General features: G+C 38.2%; 1 protein-coding gene across 17 annotated transcripts in view; it reads left to right on the plus strand.

Annotated features, from left to right (window-relative positions):
- Positions 1-24610, plus strand: part of MCTP1 (multiple C2 and transmembrane domain containing 1) — a 358609-nt gene that overhangs the window by 111935 nt on the left and 222064 nt on the right. For all 17 annotated transcript variants that reach the window (XM_046668197.1, XM_046668199.1, XM_046668192.1 and 14 more), the window contains 2 exons: positions 11589-11731; positions 21467-21546. In XM_046668197.1, coding sequence (XP_046524153.1) covers positions 11589-11731; positions 21467-21546 — 223 coding nt within the window. The remainder of the gene's footprint in view (positions 1-11588; positions 11732-21466; positions 21547-24610) is intronic.

Genomic DNA, 24610 nt, shown 5'->3' on the forward strand with positions numbered 1-24610 from the left:
AAGTGGTATTGCTGAGGATGTTTGGGAGCATAAGAAAAGGGCCTAAAAATGTGCATGGGATGGACCAGGGAAGATGTCCGAGCAGCAGCAAGGCTGGAATTCGGTGCTGAAAGAGGAGTGAGGAGGGGCCTGGTGTGGAGAGAAGCGGTGAATTTGAGGTGCTGCAAGTTATTCTGTAGACTAGAGGCCTGGTGAGAGATGAATCTGGAGAAATCAGCAGAGAAATATTTGTATGACATGCTAAAGAGTCTGAACTTTATTCTGAAATCAGTGAGAAGCAACGAAGAATTTAAAGCAAGGGAGTAACATCAGATTTTTGTGTCAGGAAAAGAATCTAGGCATAAGATTTTAGAGAATGAATTGGAGTGGGGAAGACTAGAAGCAGGGAGACAAATAGGAGCTTGTTGACTTTTCTTTTTTCTCAAATCAAATATATTGATGTGGTAAAGAATGTACTATTCAATTACCATGCATTTGTGATACATTTTAATCATAACGTAATTGTTTTAAAATTGGGTCAGTTTATGATGGCAATCAATAAACAAGAGTCATAAAACTATTCATAGTGTTATTACTTACAGTTTTGATTGATGAAAAAGATTTTAGTTTCTTTTTTTTTCTATGGAGCCCACCATGAACAATGTCATTCTTTGCAGAGAACCCTAGTTTTAGGCATCTGAATAAGTGCCCAGCTTAGCAAAATTAATATATTGATAGTAATGTATGTTATCCATACAAATCAACAAATATTCATTGATCAGTTGAGTGCCTGCTTCATGGTAGCTTCTGGGATACAGAAGAATTCTCTGCCCTCATGACATTTTCTGTCTGATGGAGGCAAAAGACACTAAGTAAATCATCTGTCCAATTGCATCCACCTGCATCTGTCTAACTGCTAGCCTGCCATAGTAATGGTTCAGAGTTAAAAATTGCCAAGTTCAGTGAGACCCATGGCTTCCTAGTATAGAATCCAGTCTCTGACGAGGATGCCTTACGGGACAGGTGAGCTCAAAACTGATAGTCTTGATAGGTCGGTTGATAGAAAGGCTTACAGGTTAGGCATCATGATGCAGTGGAGGAAATTTGGAATCTAGGAACAAATAGATTTTGTAATGGGTTCTGGAGCTGCCACTTACTAGCCATGTAACTCTAGCAAGCAGCCTACATTCTCAGAGTGAGTTTACTCATCTGTAAAGCACTAAGAATATTAATTTTCTCATTTATTCCACAAACATTTACTGAAAGCCCCCTCTAGGCTGCCTTAGCCCACCTCACAGGGCAATAGTTATAACTAACAGAAGCCTTGTCTTAAAAGCCCCAGGCACACAGTAAGGATTCAAGAAGGTTAATTCCCTCCCACCTTGACACGTTTTCTTTTTCTTTACTGGATTTTACCTTCCAGTTCTGTAAGTGAGAAACCCCAGTGCCAGGAATGGCCAGGCTGTGGGAAAAGCTGGTTCAAGCCACCTAGTCTTATGAAACTGCACTGAATGGAATGCAAACAAGATTGATTGGCTATATAAAGTCAAATAAATCATTTCAATAAAAAACTTTTCTAGAAGGAAAGTCTATTTGGACAGTTGTAGTAGGGTGCAAGCTAAGTTTCTGGTAACAAGAGACCCATAACTCTAATGGCTTTAAAGAGAGATGTTTTCTCCCACATCAAGTTCAGAAGTGAGAGCTCTCAGGCTGATGAAGTGGCTGTGCCCTCATCAACACGTGACTTCCTTCTCTGATCCAAAGCAACTGCTCAACTTTTCACCAAAAGATCCAGAAGTTGCATATGTCACTGCTGCTCACATCTACCAACAAGGACTTGGTCACATGGCCACACCCGTTGCTTGGAGGATAAGAAATTCTCTAATGGGGTGATCACATGTCCTGCTAAACTCACAGAGGCTCTATTACTATGAAAAGGAGGAAAATGGATGCTGGGGTTCAATCTGCCCCAGAAGCCAAATTAGGATCAGAAGGCTCCATGGTAACCGTATGAGATAATAAAAATGCATTCACATTCGTGCAAGATCCCCTGGACGAGGAGAAGCTTAAATACTGACCCTGGGCCAGAGTTCTGGGGTCTGGGTTACCCACAGCAGTGCTGGTGGGTGCGGAAGATGAGTGAAATGTAGTCTAAAAGCAAGTGGCTGACTTGTACATGACAGAACTCCAGTGGCCTTTGGAGGAGAGATTTGAAGCGTAGCAGGGAGACCAAGCGGAAGGCTCATAGAATAATCTAGATAAGGAATGATGAGGCAGTGGTGGCAGAGAAGGTTTCAAGAGATATTTTAAGAATTAGAATACTTAGAATCAGAGGGCTTAGGAATATGTATCAGGTGAGACAGGCTAAACTGTGGTTGCAAGTGGAATTTTAATAATTATAATTCCCAAGATTTAGGAATCTGTAGCAGTTAGGGTTGGCTGAACTGCTATTTTAAATACACCCCCAAAATTTTAATGGCTCAAGTGTAATAGAAGTTTATTTCTCCCCCACTTAGTAATCCAAGGCAGGTGCTTCTGGTTAGCAGATCGTTCTCCTCCACACAGTGATTTGGGAACTCAGGCTCCTTCCACCTCAAATCACTTTTAACTTTTTTTTTTTTTTTTGGTGAGGATGATTGGCCCTGAGCTAACATCTGTTGCCAATCTTCCTTTTTTCTTTTTCTCCCCAAAGCCCCAGTAGGCAGTTGTATATTCTAGTTCTGGGTCATTCTAGTTCTTCCACGTGGGAGGCCACCTCAGCATGCCTTGATAAGCAATGTATAGGTCCGCACCCAGGATCTGAACCAGTGAAGCCTGGGAGCGGAGCGTTAAAACTTAACCACTCAGCCATGGGACTAGCCCCTCAAATCACTTTTAACTTGTTATATTTTAACAACCACTTTTTGTTCACTGGCACGTATACTAACAGAAATAATACTGTCCTTGAGTTTATAACAACTCTAAATGAAAGGAATAAAGCAAAATAAGAATATATAGAATAAACAGGTTGTCAAAATATTCATGGAGGGAAAAGTCTCTGTGATAAAAGAAGTATCTTCTGACTTTTCTAGTATTCAGTTGGTATTTCAGAAATGGAAATATTTCTACTCAAATTTTGCTAGTTTTCTACAGAAGATTTAACTTTGTTTTCCTAGAATCTTTCCCAGACACACATAATCAACAAATAGCACTCTGCCCCACATTTAAAAAATTGTATTCATTATTTACCCAAAACGAAGAAAAGCAGAATCAATTTTAGAAATATTTTCTTCAAATGCATTAATGAAACGGGTCTTGGTGTTTGATGTGGCAATTTTTAGTTTCCTGGAAAATTCATTTATGTGGGATGGCTCGTTCTCTGCCAAGGGCATGGAAGTAAAATCTTATTAGAGATCCTTTACTCTCCTCAAAGAAACTTGGGAAATTCCCCCACTTTAAAGATCAAAAAACTATAGACAAGAGAAGTTAAATGACTTTTCTAAGATCACACTGCATATAAGAAGTAAAACTCCCTGGCCGATATTCTTTCCACCACAGGGCTACTGTGGGTAGTGTTATAGACCCCCCAAAAAAGAGAGAGAGAAATTCCAGAGTCAGTGGAGGTAAGGACATTCAGTGTGACCCACAGATGGGAGGAGCTGAAGACAAAGAAAAGGCCATTGAAACTGATGATTAAAATTCATGGTGACACTCAAGGAAACAATTTTCAGAAAAGTTTTGGAATAGCCAGAAGAAAAAGGAATGAGGAGAGTATAGAAACTTTAGGGTATACTTTTTTAATATTCTGATTTTCTTAAATAGGAAAGGTATGAAACTTAAAAATTTTTTAATTTCTTTATATTTAATCTTTTGGGGGGTTAGGATGGCTATAAAAGCATAGTATTATATTCCAGCAGAATTCCAGGGAAAACTTTTTCCCTTTGGGTAAAACCTTTTTAATATGGGAGAATATATATTGTATCTAGTCAATGCGTTAATTACTGGTCCTAGAGGGAGGTCTCGGACGCAATGGGAGTAAAGTCCTTTGGAAAAAATGACATCTAGGACATTGCCCTCTATTGTGGTTGCTCTTATGTTACAGATTAATATACAACTTCAAAATTAAAGCAGTATTTGTCTAAAGCAGTGTGAAAAAAGTAAGTAAGCACTACCCTTTCATATTTTAATTTACTTCAACTTCCAGAAGTTTTCGGAAAATTGGATGTAGATTCCACATGTAATTTATGCAACCTATGAAGGGAAACTTGAGTAAGCTATATCTATCCCAGAAATAACATGTATAAATTTTTCTTGCATATCCTGAAGTCTGCATTTACAAGTGAAAAATTAGCCAAAAAATTACTCGTAAAAATCAATAGTCTATTCCTGTCGTTCACACCTTTTCTATGTCATGCGTATTGAAGTGCCTTCTACTCTTCAAAGGATGAAATTTACTTAGTTCGGTCCTATACTGCATTTTATCACAGTGTTATTTTTAATTCATCTATGTTCTGTATCATGGTAACTTCATTAACTAGAAATTTAAAAATCATTGGGATATTCATATTACTCACCAGGAAAAAAGTCAGTTTACTTTTATTTTATTACCTTAGGCCACATACCATTATAAACCTCTTGCGTTTGAATTTTAATGTATTTAGTTATTAGCTCTACGTAATTGTAGGACATTATAAATCTCCAACAAAAAATGAGGAAGGAATAAGAGAGCTTAAGGGAATAATTTTAACACCTAAATAAAGTAACAGTTTTGAAGATTTTTAAATCATTAGTGAAAAATAAATGTGTATAGAGGCATGAGCTATTGCTCTGAGTATGTATGCTTTGAGCATCACTGTGTTTACAGACCTCTTTCAAGTGGGAAGGACTTTATTATACGGCAGATACCTTCCCTGTTGCGTTTGGGCAACAAAGGTAGTTAGCTTTAAATATTTGTGGGAAGATCTGATACCTCCCAGAAGACGCAGCGTAACTTTGAATTCTTTTTAACTGTCCACACTGAATATTTCTGTATTTATGTTTGCTTCTCTGTTTCTTTTGTTGTCTTTTTTTCTTCTGTCTCTTCCTCCTTCTAATCGAGAAGGCACTGTTCACTTAGGCATTGTTTTTGATTAGGAGTTAGCAGTATTCAGTGATCATAGGTCTCTGAAACAGGAGCAGCTGTTTCTGCTTCACTACATACGAGATTTGGAATAAGATTGATTTAAACTTGTTAACCAGGAGGCTCGTTCATTCTGAGAGTGAAAACCAAGAGCCTCGTTACGAGATGACTATTTACATTTCAAAAATCTTTAATGCTATTTTAAGGGAAGAGAGGCTGCCATCTTGTGTATGCTGTGCTTATTGCTGCACAAAGGTTGACCCAGTCAGACAAGCTTTAGTTCTGTGTTGGACTTAAACGACTACTTCAATCACACAAAATGTTGACGTGCTCATCAGTGACCTAACTCTAAAAGAAAAAATAAAACATGGCATTGGGGACATGTATTCCTTTACGACGTGAAAAAACGTTCCACAAACTAATTCCTCTTTTTTCTACAGTTTGATCCTAGGGTTCAGAAATAAACTGATAATCCCTAGATCTAGAATACTATAGAATTTTTAAAGCATAGAATTTATAATTATAAAATAATTAATAATCTTGAAAAACAAAGTCTGAAGTTAATGCTATCTGACGAAATGAATGGGTGAAAGGTTGCTCTTGAATATGACATTAAAAACAATAAAATCTGAATTTTATTTTAGGACTAACACTTCCTAGTTCTTCTCCCATGTTTGTTTGCCCTGTTTTCATTTCATGAATAACAGCTAATAACAACAAAGCACAAGCTGCTAGAAAATGCCTCAGAACCACGAAGTGTGCGGTAGAGATGCCTTAACTGAATAGCAGAACCACGGGCCTCTCAATAATTTCATGAGTGGTAGTGCCATCTTGTGGCTGAGTGCGATATTGCAACAAAACAGCACTGGCCCTGGAATTTATTAATTTTTTGAGTTTTTTGAACCAACAAACTAAATCTTTTTTTTTGTATATTTATAAAGATTAGCCACATGTTAGTTGCTTGTATTTACTGGGAGTTTTGTTCACTAGGAAGTCTATCACAATAACAGAACCTCTAAAACGTGAAACTTCCATATCTGTGAAATATAATAAGGTAGCATTTCTCAAAGAGAGATCAGGGATTATTAGACCTGAAAGATGCACTCAAGAAAAGTAGGCTCCACACTCAGAGAAGCCTGGGAAATGCTGCATGTCACAGCCCCTCATGGAGAGCGACAGTGCACATTCACTTATTTAAAGGCTATAGAAAATGAATCTATTTAATTTTGTTCTTAACCAGTGTTTTCCAAATATGCCTGACTACAGAATGCCTTTTTAAAAAAAGCAAACAAGGGCTGGCCCCGGTGGCATAGTGGCGTAGCGGTTAAGTTTGCGCTCTGCTTCTGCAGCTAGGGGTTTGCAGATTCGGATCCCAGGCATGGACCTAACACCGCTTGTCAAGCCATGCTGTGGCAGCATCCACATAAAACAGAGGAAAATGGGCACAGATGTTAGCTCAGGGCCAATCTTCCTCACAAAAAATAAAAGAAGAAGAAAAAAGCAAACACTACCTATTAATAATCACCAGGTAATAACTTGATGAAATAAGGTTAGAAAAGCTCTTTCAAACATAGAAGATAAGAGCATTAGATACAAATCTTTTACTTAACCCAAATTAAAAGAACAATGTCTCCAGTTCCTTGTGTTGGAATCACAAGCTGAAGGTCTTGAACCATTAAGGACTCTGAGTCACTAAAGGTCCCTAAGTTAAGAACCTGAAAACAATTAGAAATTCCTTAAAGAAACTTGACTATTAAAAATTATTAAATTTTAATAGTAGCAACCAAAAGTCTCTAAATGATGGTTGGAAAGAGAAAAATGTAGCAAATTTTATCCTATGGAGTCAAAACAAAGTGGGGAAAGTCAGATTGACTCATCGCGAGTGAGCATCTGGATCTGTCTTTCCTGTACGTGCGACGGTGAAATTTGCTAACATATTTACCATCTCCAATCCAGGTCACCTTATGGCCAAAGCCACACATTTATAAAATATTTCACCACCATAACATGTTTCAGAGTCCCTAAAATCAGCCTGTCTCTCTTACACCAGTCCCTGAGAATTTTGCGTCTTCACAGAGTCAGAAATCTGTCCCTCATCCCTGACTTAACCCTTAGACCTACCCTCATTAGCTGGATTGTTATTTCCTCAGGCCATTGGATATTTATTGCCTCAAGTTGCATCATGGATAGGACACCAAGCATGAAAAATGTTGTGTTTGGAGGTGGCCTGGAGTGGCAATTAAGTTCAAGTCCCAGCATCCTCACTGTGTGGCTCTGGGGAAATTGCTTACCTGTTCCATGCTGCAATTTCTTCAACTCTAAACTCAAGATAACACTGGAACTCATCCTCTCATCGGCTGGCTAGGTGGTATGTTGTATCTGATGTAGCGAGCGTTCAGTAAATGTTCGCTAGAGCAATCTGGATTCCTTTTTGTAGTTTAAGTTCTACGTCAAGACTGTGGACCCCCCCCCAGGATTCTAGGAACCATTGTTCTCAACTCTAAGGAGATTCTGACAGTTAACCTACACAGCAATTGAAGAGAACGTTTCTGGGGAGAAGCAAGAAAGATTGCTTCTCAAAAAGATTTACTTTTGAGTGTACAGGCTTCTGTGCTAAGTTACCAGAAGTTGTCAGTCTTTTCACATAGCAGCTAAACTAAATGAAGTGAGATACTAATATCAATAACTATTTAGAAATGCGAGGCCAAGTTTCTTGAAATCACTTTTCCTGTTAAAGAGTTATTCAGGGGCCCACCTGGTGGCGAGCAGCTAAGCGTGCACGTTCCGCTTCGGTGGCCCAGGGTTCCTCGGTTCAGATCCCAGGTGCAGACATGGTACTGCTTGGCAAGCCATGCTGTGGCAGTTGTCCCACATATAAAGTAGAGGAAGATGGGCACGGATGTTAGCTCAGGGCCAGTCTTCCTCAGCAAAAAGAGGAGGGTTGGCAGCAGATGTTAGCTCAGAGCTAATCTGCCTCATAAAAAAAAAAAAAGAGTTATTCATACTTTTTTTGCACTGAGGAAATAGAGAATTGTTACACCGTGAAATGAGGGAATGTTTTGTGATGAATGTGACAGAAAAAACACTAACTAGACTGGTCTCCAGATTTGAGTTCTAGTTTGACCTGGAACAAGCTAATTAACTTTTCCTAGTTTCCTCATCTGTAAAATGGAGACAATAGTAGACACACAGAGACACAGGGTGATTAGACAAGAAATAAGTGTGAGAGTTTTATAGACCAGAATAAGTTATTTGTCAATATTAGTGTTATTTATGGTATCTAAATGATGATTCAACATCTTAACATCGTAGTTCTATGATGGCATTTTAGAGGAAAATACGGGTGTTCAGATTTCCTGAAAAGGTGAATAGAAGGAACATTGCACCTGGAGTCTAAAAGTCTAAGTTTGCCTGCCATCCTGTTACTGGCTTATTTGTTGTGTGATTTGGGGCAAGTCACACTGAATCTCAGATTGTTTCTTACCTGCAATATACGTTGCTAACGTATGGTTTTACTAACTTCTCAGAGGATGTTTTTAATAGTACTCTGTACACGGTAAACTCTATAGTCATTCATTGACTTACCCATTTAGCAAATACGTCTTGAGTCCCTACCCTACCCCAGACACTGTGCCGTGTGTTGGGGCAGAGTCTTGGCCCTAATGGGGGTCATAGCCAGTGGAAAAATTCACACAATTAACAAGTAGACATACAAATAACTTATAAGTAACATAATGATTAGTACTGCTAAGCAAAAGAGAAGATGCCAAGAGAAAATAACAAGGAGACCTACTTCAGACTGGGAGGTTGAGAAAGACATTCCTGAGCAAATTATATTTAAACTAAGACTTGGAGGGTAATGAGATGTCAGCCAGGCAAAGGAGGGAAGAGAGTGGGAGGGAGAGGCTTTTCATGCAGAGACCCTAGCTAGAATACGCAAAGACTGAAAACAGAAAATAACTTCCAGTAACAGTATAGCTGGAACATTGTAAGGGGCCAAAAGTGAAGTTGGAGAAATGGCAAATCCTATATACCATGTTTTAGATTTTGGATTTCATTGTAGATGTAGTTAAAAGCTGTTAAAATGTGTTAAGCAAAGAAGAGGGAAGATTAAATTTGCATTTTGAAAAGATCAGTCTGGCTGCCCTATAGAGAATTGATGGAGGGGACACAGAAGATGTGGAGAGCCCAGTCCGGAGGCTGTTATTGTAGTATAGCACAGAATTCATGGTGGCTTAACTAGAGTGGAGACAGAGAAGATAGATCCAAGGTGCATTCTGGAGGAGAATTAATTGGGTTTGGTGGTGTCCTTGGTGCGAAGCATGGAGAAGGAGGTATCGAGAAGAATTTCCAAGTGTCTTGCTTGAGCAACCATCAAATAATGGAGCCTCCTGAGGAAGGAGCAGGCTTAGCAGGAGAGAGGATCAAGACTTATGTTTTGGACATTGTTACCATTAGGACGTCAATTAGATATCCAAGTAGAGGTGACAAAAATCAGCAGAAAGAGAGGTCTACCACCCACATCAAGTCATTAAGGCATTAAGTTATTCACCAAATGCTTATTGAAGACCAACAGTAGGTGTGATTTTGTACTAAGTGCTGGAGATTTAAAAAATCAGAGACCCAGATGGCTCTGATATTATGGAACTTATTATATTTTATTAGGTGGTGATAGTTGCATAGATGATTTTCAAAATCAAAGACAGTAACTGGATCTAGGGCACGATTGAGAAAATTCAAATGAGTACATGCATTTTAATATCCCTAAAATATGTGCTGCAATACTCCCAATCTTCAGGGTCCTCAGCCCATAGTTGAGAGCTGTTGTGTTAAAAATAGCCATTTTAGCCATTAAACACTTTGGTTGCATTGACTCCCCTAAAGAATGAATTGTAACTGATTACCATGTAATGGCCTGAATTTACATTTATAAATATTTTTTAAAGTTTGTACCATTATGATAAAGTTAAACTGTCTAAATGGGAGTTTTTCAATGGGAAATTGGGATCATTATTTTGTTATACCTAGGTCCAGACATACAAAAAACAAGGTATATTTGGGGCTGGCCCCATGGCCTAGCAGTTAAATTCGCATGCTCTGCTTTGGTGGCCTGGGGTTTGTGGGTTTGGATCCCAGGTGCAGACCTACACACCGCTCATCAAGCCACGCTCTGTCGGTGACCCACATACAAAATAGAGGAAGATTGGCACAAATGTTAGCTCAGAACCAATCTTCCTCAGCAAAAACAAACAAACAAACAAACAAAAAACAAAAGAACCCCAAGGTATATGTATTTGGGGAATGTGGAAAATTTTGAGAGAGCTCGAATGATTGAAGAAGAAAGGCCAAATCCTATAAGGCAATTCTTATGTTTAGCGTAGATGTTTGTGTGTCACTGTGGTGAGTGGAGCACTGAGGAAGGATATAGACAGGGAGTTTAAGGATATCGGCCTCCTTGTAATGCCTAACATTTATATGGTGCTTGACAGTGTTCAAAGAGCTTCTTATACTTTTCTTTAAATCATGTGGACCATAGTTATCAACTATAGCTTCCGTTTGGACAAAACAGAAAGAATTAAACAAAATTTTATTACAAGGGAGTCAAGCCTTGTATAAAGAATTATTTCCTGAGGATGAAGATTGTCAAACACTGGAATGATTTACTTGAGGACATCCCTGATTCGCCTTTTCTAGGAATCCTTGATAACAGCATTGACTCCTTAGATGAAGGTTGGTCTCATTCATGAGAAATGGTGTAACATATATATGTGAGTATGCAAAGGCTCTTCCCTCTTGCAGGTATAGAGAAAAAACACAGGCATTGAAGTCAGACAGCCTCAGTTGGAATGCTGACTCCATCTCCTGCTAGCTATGCATCCATGAGCAACTTGAGACCTCTGATTTTCTTTATCATCATAGGGAGCTTGGGATAATATGTTAAGGTGAAGTGTCCAGATTATTTCATAAACATTGTTCCGCTTTCCCCTTATGCCTTCCTTTGAGACCTCCATCCCGTCCTAACATTCTAAAATGGAAACTTCTGAGCAAGAGAGAATATGGGACCAAGGATGAAACTGAAGCTCAATTTGAGACTCACCTTTCCCTAAGCTCATTAAACTAGTATAAAGTTTTAGCAGCATGTATGTCTAAAATTAGTTAAATCAGCCAAGATCATTGATCGCTCTTTGTATAGTTGACCAAATGATACCAAGAGAAATGTCAGATTAATCTCTAGGATTTAAAACATGAATTAAATTTACATATGCAGCATGCAATAGAGTTTTTAAAATACTAGAACAAGGTAAAAGTATTGAGATCAGAAGATAATAATTTATTGTCACTTCAGTATTTAAGAAATATTTTCGGAAAAAACACTCCACCCTTATTTTCCCATGTGATAAGCTTCATTTAACTTTTATTCCTTTAAATATTTTCTGATATTTAGATGAGCTATTCTCTTGCTTCCTAGAAAGATGTGATTAACACGGATCCATCTGTATCTCTTTAACAGGGACAAGTGATCCATACGTGAAGTTTAAAATTGGAAGAAAAGAAGTTTTTAGAAGTAAAATAATACACAAGAACCTCAATCCTGTGTGGGAAGAGAAAGCTTGCATTCTTGTTGAGCATCTTAGGGAGCCATTGTATATAAAGGTGAGCCATTTATTTGTTTTTTCCTAATGCAATCTGAGGTAAAAATCCCTGTTCAATGTTTTTTTATTGTGATTCTCTGGCGAGATTTTTCACCACAGCTATATTCTGCTATGCACAGCTCTGATCTGTTGATGATGTCACAGATATGAGCTGGAGGGGAGGGAGAGCTGGAGGAGGGTTTTTCTTCAGGACAGTACTTTTGCCCATCGTTTAGGATTACGAAGTCCATCTCCTCCCACCTGCTGCCGTTAACTGATTTAGTGCAGTTTGGGAACATGTAAAAACAAGTCTCCGTATAATCTAGCAAGAAGAAAAATTTACAGAGAACCAAGCTTTTCTGTTTAAGAATTCTATAGGGATCTACCTTTCCTGGTTGTAAACAAAATGCTTTACTTGGAAGATGAGGAGGGTAAAGGTAATAGGGGGAGAAAAATTCCTGTCTCTATAATATAATATAGTATAATATAATATAATATAATATAACATAAAATTCAAAAATGAAAAAAAGGAGTCTTTTCTCTCATTTGATGTAGTGTTAAGAGAAGAAGAAGAATTTAAGGAGAGGGTTACAATCCTAATTTCTTGTTTTATTTTCATGCCTGACTTCCCTTTAATTCACATCTCTAGATACTTGTGTTCTTTTTTGGCTCCTATGTCTGACTCTCCATTCAGTGACCAAATCTTTTTCTAGTTTCACTTTTACCGAACCTGAAGTGAGTTCGCTCACCCATTGCACAGCAAGCCAATCTCTGACACCGGGTGTGGTAGAAGAAAGCAGGAATTTTATTTTTGCACAGCGCTGAGCAAGGAGAGAGGGCAGCTAACGCTGAAATCCCAAACTCCCCGAAAAGCTAAAAAAAAGGGTTTTTATTTGGGGTTTTAGGTAGGGGAGGGGGAGCATATGGCCTTGCTGGTCAGAGCTTTCCCACCAGCCTGTCTTTGGCCTTGAGACACTTGCAGAGAGGAGGGAGCCCGTGACCTTGCTGGTCAGCAGCTTTCCCAGTGGCCTTTATCTCTTTGCGGGGAGGAGATGATCCAGGTACTTGTCCCTGACGGTGTCTGTCTCCATGGAGGATAGTGGATTCTGGAGCCAGGAAGCCAGAGAGTAAGTAGGGAATGAGTGTTTTGGTTTTAACCCCATATATGCTGGGTTTAATGTGGGGAAACTGATATCAGGGTTGATATCATCACCACAACATCACATGCCCCATCCTTTTCTCTAAGTTGTCACAACTGGCACATGAGTCAAAAATCTCGTATAATCCCTCTTTCATCCATCTCTGGGCAACCTCCTTCTCCTCAACTCTTCATTTGTATTGCTTCCAGTTGTTTATCTTCTCCACAGAAAGGAAAAAAATAATCAAGGTGTTATTAAAATCATAGCAGGGGAGCCAGCCCTGTGGCCAAGAGCTCAATTTCGCGCACCCCACCATGGTGGCCCAGGATTTCGCTGGTTCAGATCCTGGGCACAGACATGGCATCACTTGTCAGGCCATGCTGAGGCAGCATCCCACATGCCACAACTAGAAGGACCCACAACCAAAATATACAACTATGTACTGGGGGGATTTGAGGATAAAAAGCAGAAAGAAAACAAAATCATAGCAGGATAATTTATGAGATCAATGAAAAGAGAATCTCCTAAGTATGTAGTTGATAAGTTTCCCAAAGTTTTGCCTGAAAGATTTCTTGGGGACTAACCAATTCTGTAGTGATGGGTAAAATGGAAATGTATCCATGAACTAGATGGTTAGAAAATGTGTACAACGCTCTCATGTCTAGTGAAAGGAAAAAGAAGTCACTTTGTACCCTGTTATCTGATTGGTATCAAGGTAAAGATTACCCAGGGAAGCAAATTCAGTTCTAAGGCAAGGTTAGAAAATCAGATTAAAGTTGCAGTGCCTGTACCATTTCTAGGAAAAAAAAATTTTTTCAAAAAGCCTTGGAACTATCATTTTTAAATGCTATACACAAAATACATAAGAATACACTTTCTCTAATGAAAAGAGAATATTCCTTCAGCTCTGAATGACTTTGCAGTAAGGGCAGGTGAAAACAAGGCTGGAGGAATGGACTGGAAAAATATTTATAATAAGGTTGCAGTAGAAGCTGGGAGTTAAAATGCAGTACTTTTAACTGAGACAAGAGCCACAGGAACCTGTATCCACAGGGGTGCTCTGGCACACGTCCTAAATAATAGGATAAATTCAACATCCATTTCTGTTGGATTGAATTAAAATTCTCCATCATCATTTCGCTGCCACTCTTATCCGAGGTACACAGTGAACACCCAGAGTGACAGTGAAAGAGACAGAACTCGTATAAAGGGCTTGTTTGGCCCAGTCATGATCAGAAAATCTGGATATTAAATTGGAATGCTCTTCTGAATAATAGAAAGATTTTGATAACGGGGAAAACATTGCAGTTCAGGGCCATGTTCCTGTTTCTAAGATGATCATTTTAACAAAATTGACAGTTACTTAAATAACACATATCTATGCAAGCTTAAGATTTAAAATTGCAAAGGTACTTCAAGCTCTGTTCAAGTTAAAGACCGTGTTACTGTCTTATCCAAAATTATTTCTCAGTAGGTTCTTAGGGCCCTCAATGAATGTCATACACCAATGATCCTCAACCCAGGCTGTACATCAGGATTATCTGTAAAGCTTTAAAGAATCTAGATGTCCAAGTCTCCCCCAGAAAGATTCTGATTCAGGACCTCTGAGATATATTTTTATACACAGTAGTTTATTCTGATTCACTGAGTGAGTAGGGGGCCACTTTTCTAGACATTTAAATGCAAACAACTGAATAATTGGAATGAAAATATGTTTGCAGCCGTAAATCACAGAGCACCCAAACGAAATTATTCTAAAGTTAGATGTTTGTATTATCTCAGATGTTTTTTCTTGCATGGTTCAAAAACACTTCCTAAATGCATGAATCAAGAATCTCAACTATTTTAGACGGAAAAAAAAATCAGTAGCAAAACGAAAAAGGGTCATTGGACTTGCTTTTGGTTTATGGGCAAAGAACGTGTGAGGTTATTGAGTCTTGGGAAGATGAAATCTGCAGTCACATCTTCAGCATCATAACAGCTACCATTTCTGGAGCACTGTGCTAGGTGCCAGGCCTAGTTATCTCATCTCATCCTCACAATAGCCCTGCAAGTAACTGTTCTCATCCCCATTTTGCAGGTGAATGGGCCTCAGAGAGATTAAGGGTTTGCTTAAGTCCACCCAGTAATTAAGCAACATAGCTTCTGTTTTCCACTAAAGATGACTAATTGCAATGGCAGCGCTTAGGTCTTGTTTGTTTTACAGTGCCACTTCTGTGACTTAGAGTTTAATTATTCGTTTACAATGAAATGGTTATTTTGAAGCTGCCTTAGTATGAAAATGAGTCATGGACACATTCGCTGAGAAGGATCTTATATTTTGGGTCATATTATATGATCTCATGGGATGAGTAAGACCTTTAAAGAGGCTTTAATTTGGTTAAAAATATTATTAGTAAACCAATCTTAAAATGTCTTCAAGTCATTTTGAAATTGGATACACTGCTATATATTCTGCGGGAAGTGGAAAAATGAAGCCTTGTAAATATATTGTCACTAATTCAATCATTGCCATGCAGTGAACATAATAGAAAATCCCAAGGAGTTTTTACTGTTATTGAATAAGTGCCAATTAGATACTCGCTGTCATAACTCAGAACACAGTTCAACACAGACAGTGAACTGTAATAGTAAAGGGCAGACATGGAAGGGCCAACTTATCCCGATCCCAAGGGCTTGGCAAGATCAGAGTAGGGTACCCCATGGAGGAGACAGGGCTATTTGCAGTTTGCAGACGGTGCAGATCAGGAAAGGTAAATGACAAGGCATCAAAGCAAGTTCCAGAGATGCAGGAAATATGGAAATAGATAAAAAGATAAAGTTTAGAACAAAGTTAAGGTAGAGGTTGAATAAATAAAGGGGGCCTTTCCACTTAGCACAGGTACACATTTCCTGGGTTACAGGCATATTGCTCAGCTACCTAATGGAGGCAATAAGAGAAGTGTTAAGTGTGAATAACATCAGATAAGAGATGGTTCTCCATGAAATCAGTCAGCATCAGGGGAAGGGGTGCCTAACACAGATTTATGGGTATGTCCAAATGGGTGGTCAAAGCAGGGCCTTAGTGAGATTCTAGAACTAACACATAGACCAGCTTCAAGGATGTCTTTCCATAAGTTGCAAGATATTTGGTGAGGATGACTTGATGCTGAGACCCAGAGCATTGAATTAGAAATTCTGAAAATCTTTCCTAACTCATATCAGAAGTTGTCCTAAAGCTAAGACCAGGACTAACTATAGGTGGGTGTCAAGTAGCCCCAACTCTAGTGAGGCAAGTGATGATGGCACTTGGAGCCATCATAAGGAACCTTAGATTCAGTTCTCTGTTGGGGATCTTCGTTGGGGTTTTCCCAGAATAAATCCCTTATTTTACCTTTTTGATGGGCTCCAATTTTCTCTTTGGAGATCCATATGGTTCCATGAAAGCTGACATTATCACTGTCTTTAAAAATAAGCACACAATCTAGACTAACCATTCAGCCAATTCCATATCCCTGTCAAGAATAGGCATGTGACATGAGCTGGCCCATCCAGAGTAAATTCAGGACTTGTACTGAGAATGAAGCTCACTCTCCCCCACTGGATGTGAATGAGGGAACATGCCACCCTGGAGCTCCTGGCAGGCAGTTAGGATCATATGGAGAGTTAGCCTGTTGAGGTATTACCACTTAGGAAGCTCTAATGAGAACTGGAGAGATAGAAATGGAATTCAGGCTGTATCACTTATTTTTGATACAGTTGATTTCTCCCTCCATCTTCAAACACTTTCTTTAGTTTATTTCCAAGATACCACTCTCCTGGTTTTTCTACTCCCTCACTAGCTGTTTCCTCTTTTCTCTGGATCCTTCTCCTAGACTTCTAAATGTTGGAGTACCTCAGTGCTCTTAGTTCTTAGATTTCGTCTCTATATTTGCTTCATCTCCAGATGATCTCATTCATGTTTGTGGCTTTGAATACAATCTATTTCCAGATAATTCTTGAGTGTATATCTTCAGCCCAGACTGTTTCCCCAAACAACCTATACTCAACCACTAGTTCAGCTTCTCCGTTTAGATGTCTAATGGTATCACAAACTCAACATGTTAAGGTCAGATTTATAGTAACTCTTAATTCACCACCTCTCCTTCATTCGAACCTGCTTCTTCCCACATTCCCCAACTCAGAAAATGGTACCTCCAGTCACCAATTCTTCAGGAGAAAAACCTAGGAGTCATCATTTGAGTTGGAATCCCAAAACCACTGACACATTTGGTGATTGACTAGAAAGACTGTATTTGGAGGCATTTGGACCCATGGTTATAGTTTATTACAGCAAGGGAAAAGACACTTCAGGCAGAGTTCAGAGAAATCCATGCACAGGCTTCCTATGTCCTATCCCTCCCGCTGGGAGAGGTCACACAGCCCACTTTTCATTCTCTGGCAGTGAAATAAAGCAACATGTGTGCAGTGTTTCTGCCCAACAAAGCCCACGTGAAACTCAGAGTCCAAGGTTTTTAGTGGGAGCTGGTCACTTAGGCAAAATGACCAGCTACAACTATCATAATGCTAGACTCCCAGAAGGAAAGCAGGTGTTGAATGCACCAGATGAGCAAAATAGCCTTAACAATGGGAATGTTTCAAAAGTTAAGTTCCTGGATGCCAACCAAGAGCCAGTCCTGTAAGCAGACCTATCTAAAGATGGCAAGATCCAGTCTGCTGTGTTCACTCTTTCCTGCACATCCTTCGTTCCTATCTTTTCTCATACTTAATGTCTGAGCTTTTAGTAATTTCTGTCAGCTCTACCATCAGAGTATATCCGAATTTTGACCACATCTCACCACCTCAACATCTAATCCAAAGTCTCCATCAACTCTTTCCAGGACCACTGGTCTACTTTCCTACATTATTTTTCTCAATATAAAATGTAATTAACCAAGTAGTTTTAGTGTGAACAATTTAAGACATAAATTAGATTATGCCACTCACATGCATAAAATCTTCCAGTGACTTCCCACCATACTTGGTATGAAACCCAAAGTCATAGGATGGGGGGGCTCCATGATCTAGGCCTGAACTAATATCCCAGCTCTCTTCTCTTGCTCACTTCTTTCCAGTCACACCAGCCTCTGGCCAGTTTCCTGGGTAGCTTTTCCCTTCCTATTCTCATTACGCCTGCTTGCTTCACTCAGATGCCTTTCTCACTGTCCTCCTGAACATCTTATATAAATAGCAGTTCCTCTTCCTCCTATACCCTGAGATATTTTTCTTAGTGACACTTATCACTACCTGGCGCATGTTTATTTATTGTCTGCATCTCCCCTAGATGTAAGCCCCAAGAAATCAGACTTTGATTTGTTCACTGCTATATTTCCAGTGAGTACTTGGCACATTGTAGGTGCTTACCACATATTTTTCAAATAAATGAATGAATAAATATATGACTCATATGAACTGCCAAATCAAAACTCCCCTGAAGTCATAATTACCTATGGACATTTCAGTCATTTGAACTAACAAATTCTCATTCTTGTGGAAGCCAGTGTGAGTTAGGTTTTCTGTTACTTGTATCCAAAAGCACTTTAACTGATGCACTCCCTAAGGCAATTTTTCTCGGTAGACAATTGAATCAAGATGCTAAGTAAATTCGTTGATTAGAATAAAACACTTGATATTCTAAACCCACTTGAGGATGAAGAGACGTGTTATGGAGCCCCAAGAAACTTCTACCTAATGTTGCCTAATGTTTCCAACTCATGGAGTGGAGGATCCATGAAAGCAAGGATCCCATTTAAATTGTTCACATTTGAATTCCCAGTGATTCACCCAGAGTGAGTGCCCAAGTTATATTTGTTAAATTTAAATGTGCTTTGCATCTGAAATGCAATACAACAAGATTTGAATTTAACTCTTCCTAGCTCTGGGATTTGGGGGAAAGTAACATAAACTTTTCAAGCTTTGGATTCCTTATCTGAAAAATGAAACACCACCACCTTGTTCACTTAGTTGTGTAAGAATGAAATTTAAAAATCTATATAATGTGTTTAACATAGTGCCTAATGTATAGCAAACATTGACTAAACATTAATCATTGTTAACTGCACTTGATACTGTGGTGGGAGTACCTTTTCTTATTTTATCTCTTTTCTATGCTCCATATTTCTGAAGCTCCATCTAGAGCAATACTCCCTCTGACAATAGTTTATAGAGTTTGGAACAAAGTAGCATAGCTAATAACTTCATTAGTGAATGATTCTGGTGTTTGCATTCTTTCCCATGTTTATGCCTTTGCTGATTAATAGGAATTGAGAACTAAAGCAAATGTCTAGCATTGGGGCAGTAGGAAAGACTCTCATCATGATAGTAAAGGGAGTTCAAATGTTGAATAGCCCACTCGGGCTGTCTACACTAGTCAGTTCTCTGGATTCACAGCTCTCCACTTCACATGTGTGGATGGACCCCAGGTATTCTCATTGGTTATATGTCACTATAGTCTCCCTAAGATTTTAAGCCTTAGGGCAATGCAATAAGAAAAGATTGCTCAAGAGAAATTCCTCTAGTTTTTAGTGTAATTTTGTATTGCAAAATACACTACTGCAGCCTCTTGCAAATGCCGAGGTGTCAGTTGCATAAGATGTGCAATATATTCCTGTGATATGCCGCTGAGCTGATGTCTAAAGCTCAGAAGTGTAATTGATCAAGGAGAATATTTATTGCAGGAGTGCTGCGCTTTCTACAACAAATGTACCCCTGAAAGGTTGTATGTAAATCAAATGACTGTAAATTGAATAATTTAAAAGGCATTAAGGGGAGCTTACTACTTAAATAAATGCCCTGTGACTCTTCCAATTTAACAATCCTTTTGTAACGCAAAGTATTTCTCTTTCTGTTTAAATATCAATTTTTTTTTTACGTATTAAGTTTGTTTCAATTGAAGTACACCTGTACGAGAGGAAAAACAGGAACTGATTCAGGGCTGCTGTACACACTGATCTGTCTGCTTCAAGTTTTCTGACTGTTGTACCAAGAATTGGACACAGGAGTGCTGGACTATGGATTCTGTCAGCCTGACAGAATCTCACATCCTGGAGAGTCCAATGGCCTGGGTCGTCCATTCAAGAGCAGACTTCCCTGTTTATGCTCATTTATTCCACTGCACAATATAGAGATTTTCTATTTGAAAAGCTCAGGGAGCACCGCTCTAAACTGCATCTGGTAGCATTTTTTTTCAATCTTAAAAGCTTTCCCTTAATCTGCACTGTAATTTTTTCTTTTCATACCCTGTTCTTTTCTTTAAACACGTATCAATTTTGTACTTACATATCACCTGGGCATTTGCTTGTTTAACATCTGTCTCCCTCACTAAACTGTAAGCGTTGACAATGTCAGTTTACTCACCACTGTTTTCTCAATGCCTAGCACATTGTCTGTCACATAATAAATATTTAATCAATATTAGCTTAGGGGATGAATGAGTAAGAAAATTAACAAATGAATGGAAGTTAGTCAACCTCCATTTACTGAGAGTGTTTTGGAAATGGCCCTAACTGGTCTAGCTCTGAGCTATCTCTCCAGCCTCCTTCCGTGTTCCATCTTTCTCAGTCTGCTTCAACCTCACTGGCTTCTTGATGATCCTTGAGCATGCTAATCGCTTGTTGTTTCCGCCTCCTGGAGCACTGTTCTCATTCTAGTGTGGTTTAATTTTACTCATCATTGAGGTCTCTACACAAACACACTTCCTCCGAGAGGCCTTCCTGGACTCCCTATCTAAAACAGCAGCTCTCCACACACCCTCTTAGACTTTTGTCTCCATAGCTCTCATCACTGATCTGTATATATCCATCAGGGTTTTTATTGATTGTCTCAGCCCTTGAACATAGAGGCCAAGAAGTCAAGGACATTGCCTGTCTCATTCACTGTAGTATGAATAAGAAGCATGAAGGGCACAGAGAAGATACCAGATTAATAGTTTCGACAGAAGAAAGAAATATGTTTTCTCTTTTCTTTTTTTTCTGTATTGTTGTCATTAATCATATTAATATTGTCTCCTAGTCATTGCTTGTGACAATAAAAACTTAAATTTAACCTTAATATAACTGTACAAAGTACTTTAATCATAATATCTCAATGTTTACTTATTCATATGTTTAAAATGGCATTGTCCTATAATATCAGAGAATTCATCTTCAGTGAACTGAGAAATATGAAGAAATTGGAGTCATATTCTCATCACCTATAGCCCAATATGGAAGACGTATTTGTTGAATTTTATGCCAACTCCTTTTGCCTTCCAATAAAGCTAATAGCCCTTTCATAATATAGGGAAAATATTCTAAACCTGTGGTTTGCACATTTTTGATGATTCACTATATTTTATTTGGTTTTGTTATTCATCTTCTTTAAACTTCTATTCCATATAAACCAATAATTGTAAGTAAAAGATTAGACATAATTTCAATTTAATGTTTTGTGAGAACTTACTATTCTCAAACACAAAAACAAATAAATTTTTAAAAATAAATATTAGGAAATTTCATTGTTTTGGGTGACATAGACAACCAATATTTTATAATCAAGATGTTTTCATTTATACCTTATATTGGAATTGCTTATAATAACATCCTGTCTCTTTGGCCTTTTAGGTGTTTGACTATGATTTCGGACTACAGGATGACTTTATGGGCTCAGCCTTTCTGGATCTCACACAATTGGAGTTAAACAGGTGACTTTTGAACTATTGCAATGTCATTACACCTTGTTATGAAGCTGGGCCTGTATGATAGAAAACATCAGCAGATCTGAGTTCTAGTCACTTTTCTGTCATTTGTAGTTGTGAGCCTTCATGCTAGCCAGACTTTCTCACGTACATCTTTCCTACCCAGTGGAAATAATAACATCTCTTCCCTATCTTGTTCAACAAGAACTATTAAATTCTTGGGCACCTACTTTGTCCCCAGCACTGTGGTAAGCACCAGAAATCTAGACATAAGACATTCCTTGCTCTCACATTGCTAGTATGGTTGTAGTGTGGCATAAACAGGGTTTTATATGTTAATTATATTATTAATTTAAGAATCAGGCCATCACATAGGAGAGAAAACATGTGCACTTTGCTTCAGAAATAGCAACTCTCTTGTCACTTGAGCCAAAGTAGACTCTAATTTTGCCATCATCAGTAATCCTAGGTTATCAAGGAGTGCCCCGAGAGTGGAGGCAGATTGCTTATATTAGTAGTTACATCAGCTTATCATTGCTTGACTCGTTGTCAAGTTATATTATTATTACTAACATTAATCATTCCTTGCACTTAATTATGGGCTTATATATTTTTTAATGTATTTCAACATAGGAGCTAAGAACTGATTAATACTACAAAAGAAAAAAAATAGGTTTTAAAAGGTCAAGTAGTGCTAGAATGGGCTGCAAAGGAGGCTGTGAGATCTTCTTTGATGGTTTTAAGGAGAAGATATTTTAGACGATCATGTTAAATCATGTGTCAGGAATAGTGGAAAGCAGGAAAGCAGAGTAAGTGGCCAGATCACTACGTTATATTTTAACTGTAATGAAATATAAATGGTAGAAGCCCCTTATGTGTTAGAGTCGGCTGTTTGAGCACAGTGGCAGCTTACTGGTCTTCCAATGGTCAATTTTGCCCCAGACTAGACAAAAAAGCAGCCTTTTCTATACTTCCCACGTGTCCTCCATTCCAACCTAGAGCCCAGCACAGGCCTGACCTAAGGACGTAGGTGTTGCTGGCTCCCCACCTCACCACGGCTGAAGGGAGTGTCCTAGATGGTGTTTATGTTGTTCTTTACCATGAAAACTGAGCTCTGACTAGAATGGGCTCTGCTGGTCTATAAAGGCCACAGTTATTTTCCCTGCAGACTTCTGCATAGGGATATGCGCATTACTGGACTTAATCACAGAGTATAAATTTCTCTTGTTCTCTATTAAATCGTTAGTGAAAAATAATTTTAAATGGAAAAATATGGCAGAATTAAGAAAATAGAGATTATATATAAGCATTTGGTGTTTATTTTGCCACATTACTTATTTTATGTATTTAGCAAACTGTTCCCTCCCCTTAAAACCAAGTAAACATCAAATTACTACTTTTAAAAATCATATATTTGTGAATTCCATTACATTCTGTATATAAATCAGTAGTCTCTGGGTGTAGACAGATGGATAATAATAGTAGCCACATGAATACTTATGCTACTATATGATGCACTAAGGTATTGCTTTGAAAGAAAATAATAGATAAGAGTCATAAAGCAATTGCAAATGTTCCTAAATCTTTATCGTGTTATCATTATAAAAATTTAATAAATTTTTCCTGTTAATTTTTATATGTAATCATTATGGGAAAATGAACCAAATCAAATTTCAGCCCTATATAAAAACATATGCTTAATATGCATTTATTAAAATAAAAGGAACAAGATCTTACTATCAAACCATAATAATTAGTTATAACTAAATTGATATTGGAGCGATTTGCATCACAACTATTATAACTTACACTTATTATCAGTATGATAGGTTACTTATATTTCACTTTAATGCCCTGATATCAGAAAACTTCATATTTTTCATAGCCTCATTCCTTGACTTTGTAAATTAAGCATCATGTGAAAAAGTTTCCTACTATCGCAAAATCTTAGCACTGAAAAGTATCTATGGCTCTCAATCTTGGATGTATGGGAAAATCGTTTGGGGAGATTTATAATATCTGGATTTCCAGACCCCATCCCTCATCTACAGAACCACAGTTGTCGTGAGTAGAGTTCAGGATTAAGCGTTTTTTAAAAGCTTCCCAGTTGGTTCTGATGTGTAGCCAGGATTTGGACCCAGTTTTCTCCATCAACCCTTCTCCCCAGTATTGGACTCCAACAGTATTGTTTACCAAAAGTTAAGCTCCATGAAGCAAAGGATCTTATCTTTGGTCTTGAATTCCGGGTTTTACCCGGAGCCTAACACAGTATGTGGCATTTCATATGTGTTTAATACATGTTTTGTGAATAAAATGATTAAGTGACTGAACAAGCAAGGGAACGTTCCCAATTTGCCAACATTTCAAGATTCCAGTTTGGTGCCGAATATTCCACAGTCCCTTAGGTTTATGGAGGATATGAACCCCTATTTGTTCACTATTAATTGAAATATGGACACAAGATATTAGCTACACATTGTCAATTGAATGTGTGATTTGTAATATTTTCTCGAAATGATTGTGGGTAATATTAATTCATAATCTCTTCCTCAGAGATGCTTATCTAATTCTAAATCTTTCTAAGTATTAATCAACTCTTCTAAGTATTGATTTTCTTGTGTTTCTAAATCTAAAAGTTATTTAGGCATAGGTTTAAACAGCCAAAAGATAGAAGCATTATTTTAAATGTTGGAAGTTCTTTTAGATAATTATACATTGCTTTTAAAGTATATCCATAATGTATATCAGGGAAACTATATTTTATATTTTCCTCTTCTCTCACTCATCTGCTTACTTTAAATTATGCTCCTGGTTAAAAAAATCTTAAAGAGCTAAAAGGAAGGTAGTAGTCAGTAAATGATCATCATTTGTATGTTGGACTCAAATTTGTAAAAAATAGCTGCTATTGCTTTCTGTGTGTTTAGAGATCACAGAGAAGGGACTTGGAGTTTTCTAATACTCTTGTAGTTTCTTGGCCTTTCCAGCAACCCCATGGCCTTTCTAGAACCCCAGGAAGGACTGAAACTTAGACAGTGAGTCCAAGTATAACCAAATGGTCCATGACTTACTG

Source organism: Equus quagga, chromosome 7, assembly GCF_021613505.1.
Source record: "Equus quagga isolate Etosha38 chromosome 7, UCLA_HA_Equagga_1.0, whole genome shotgun sequence".
NCBI lineage: Eukaryota > Metazoa > Chordata > Mammalia > Perissodactyla > Equidae > Equus > Equus quagga.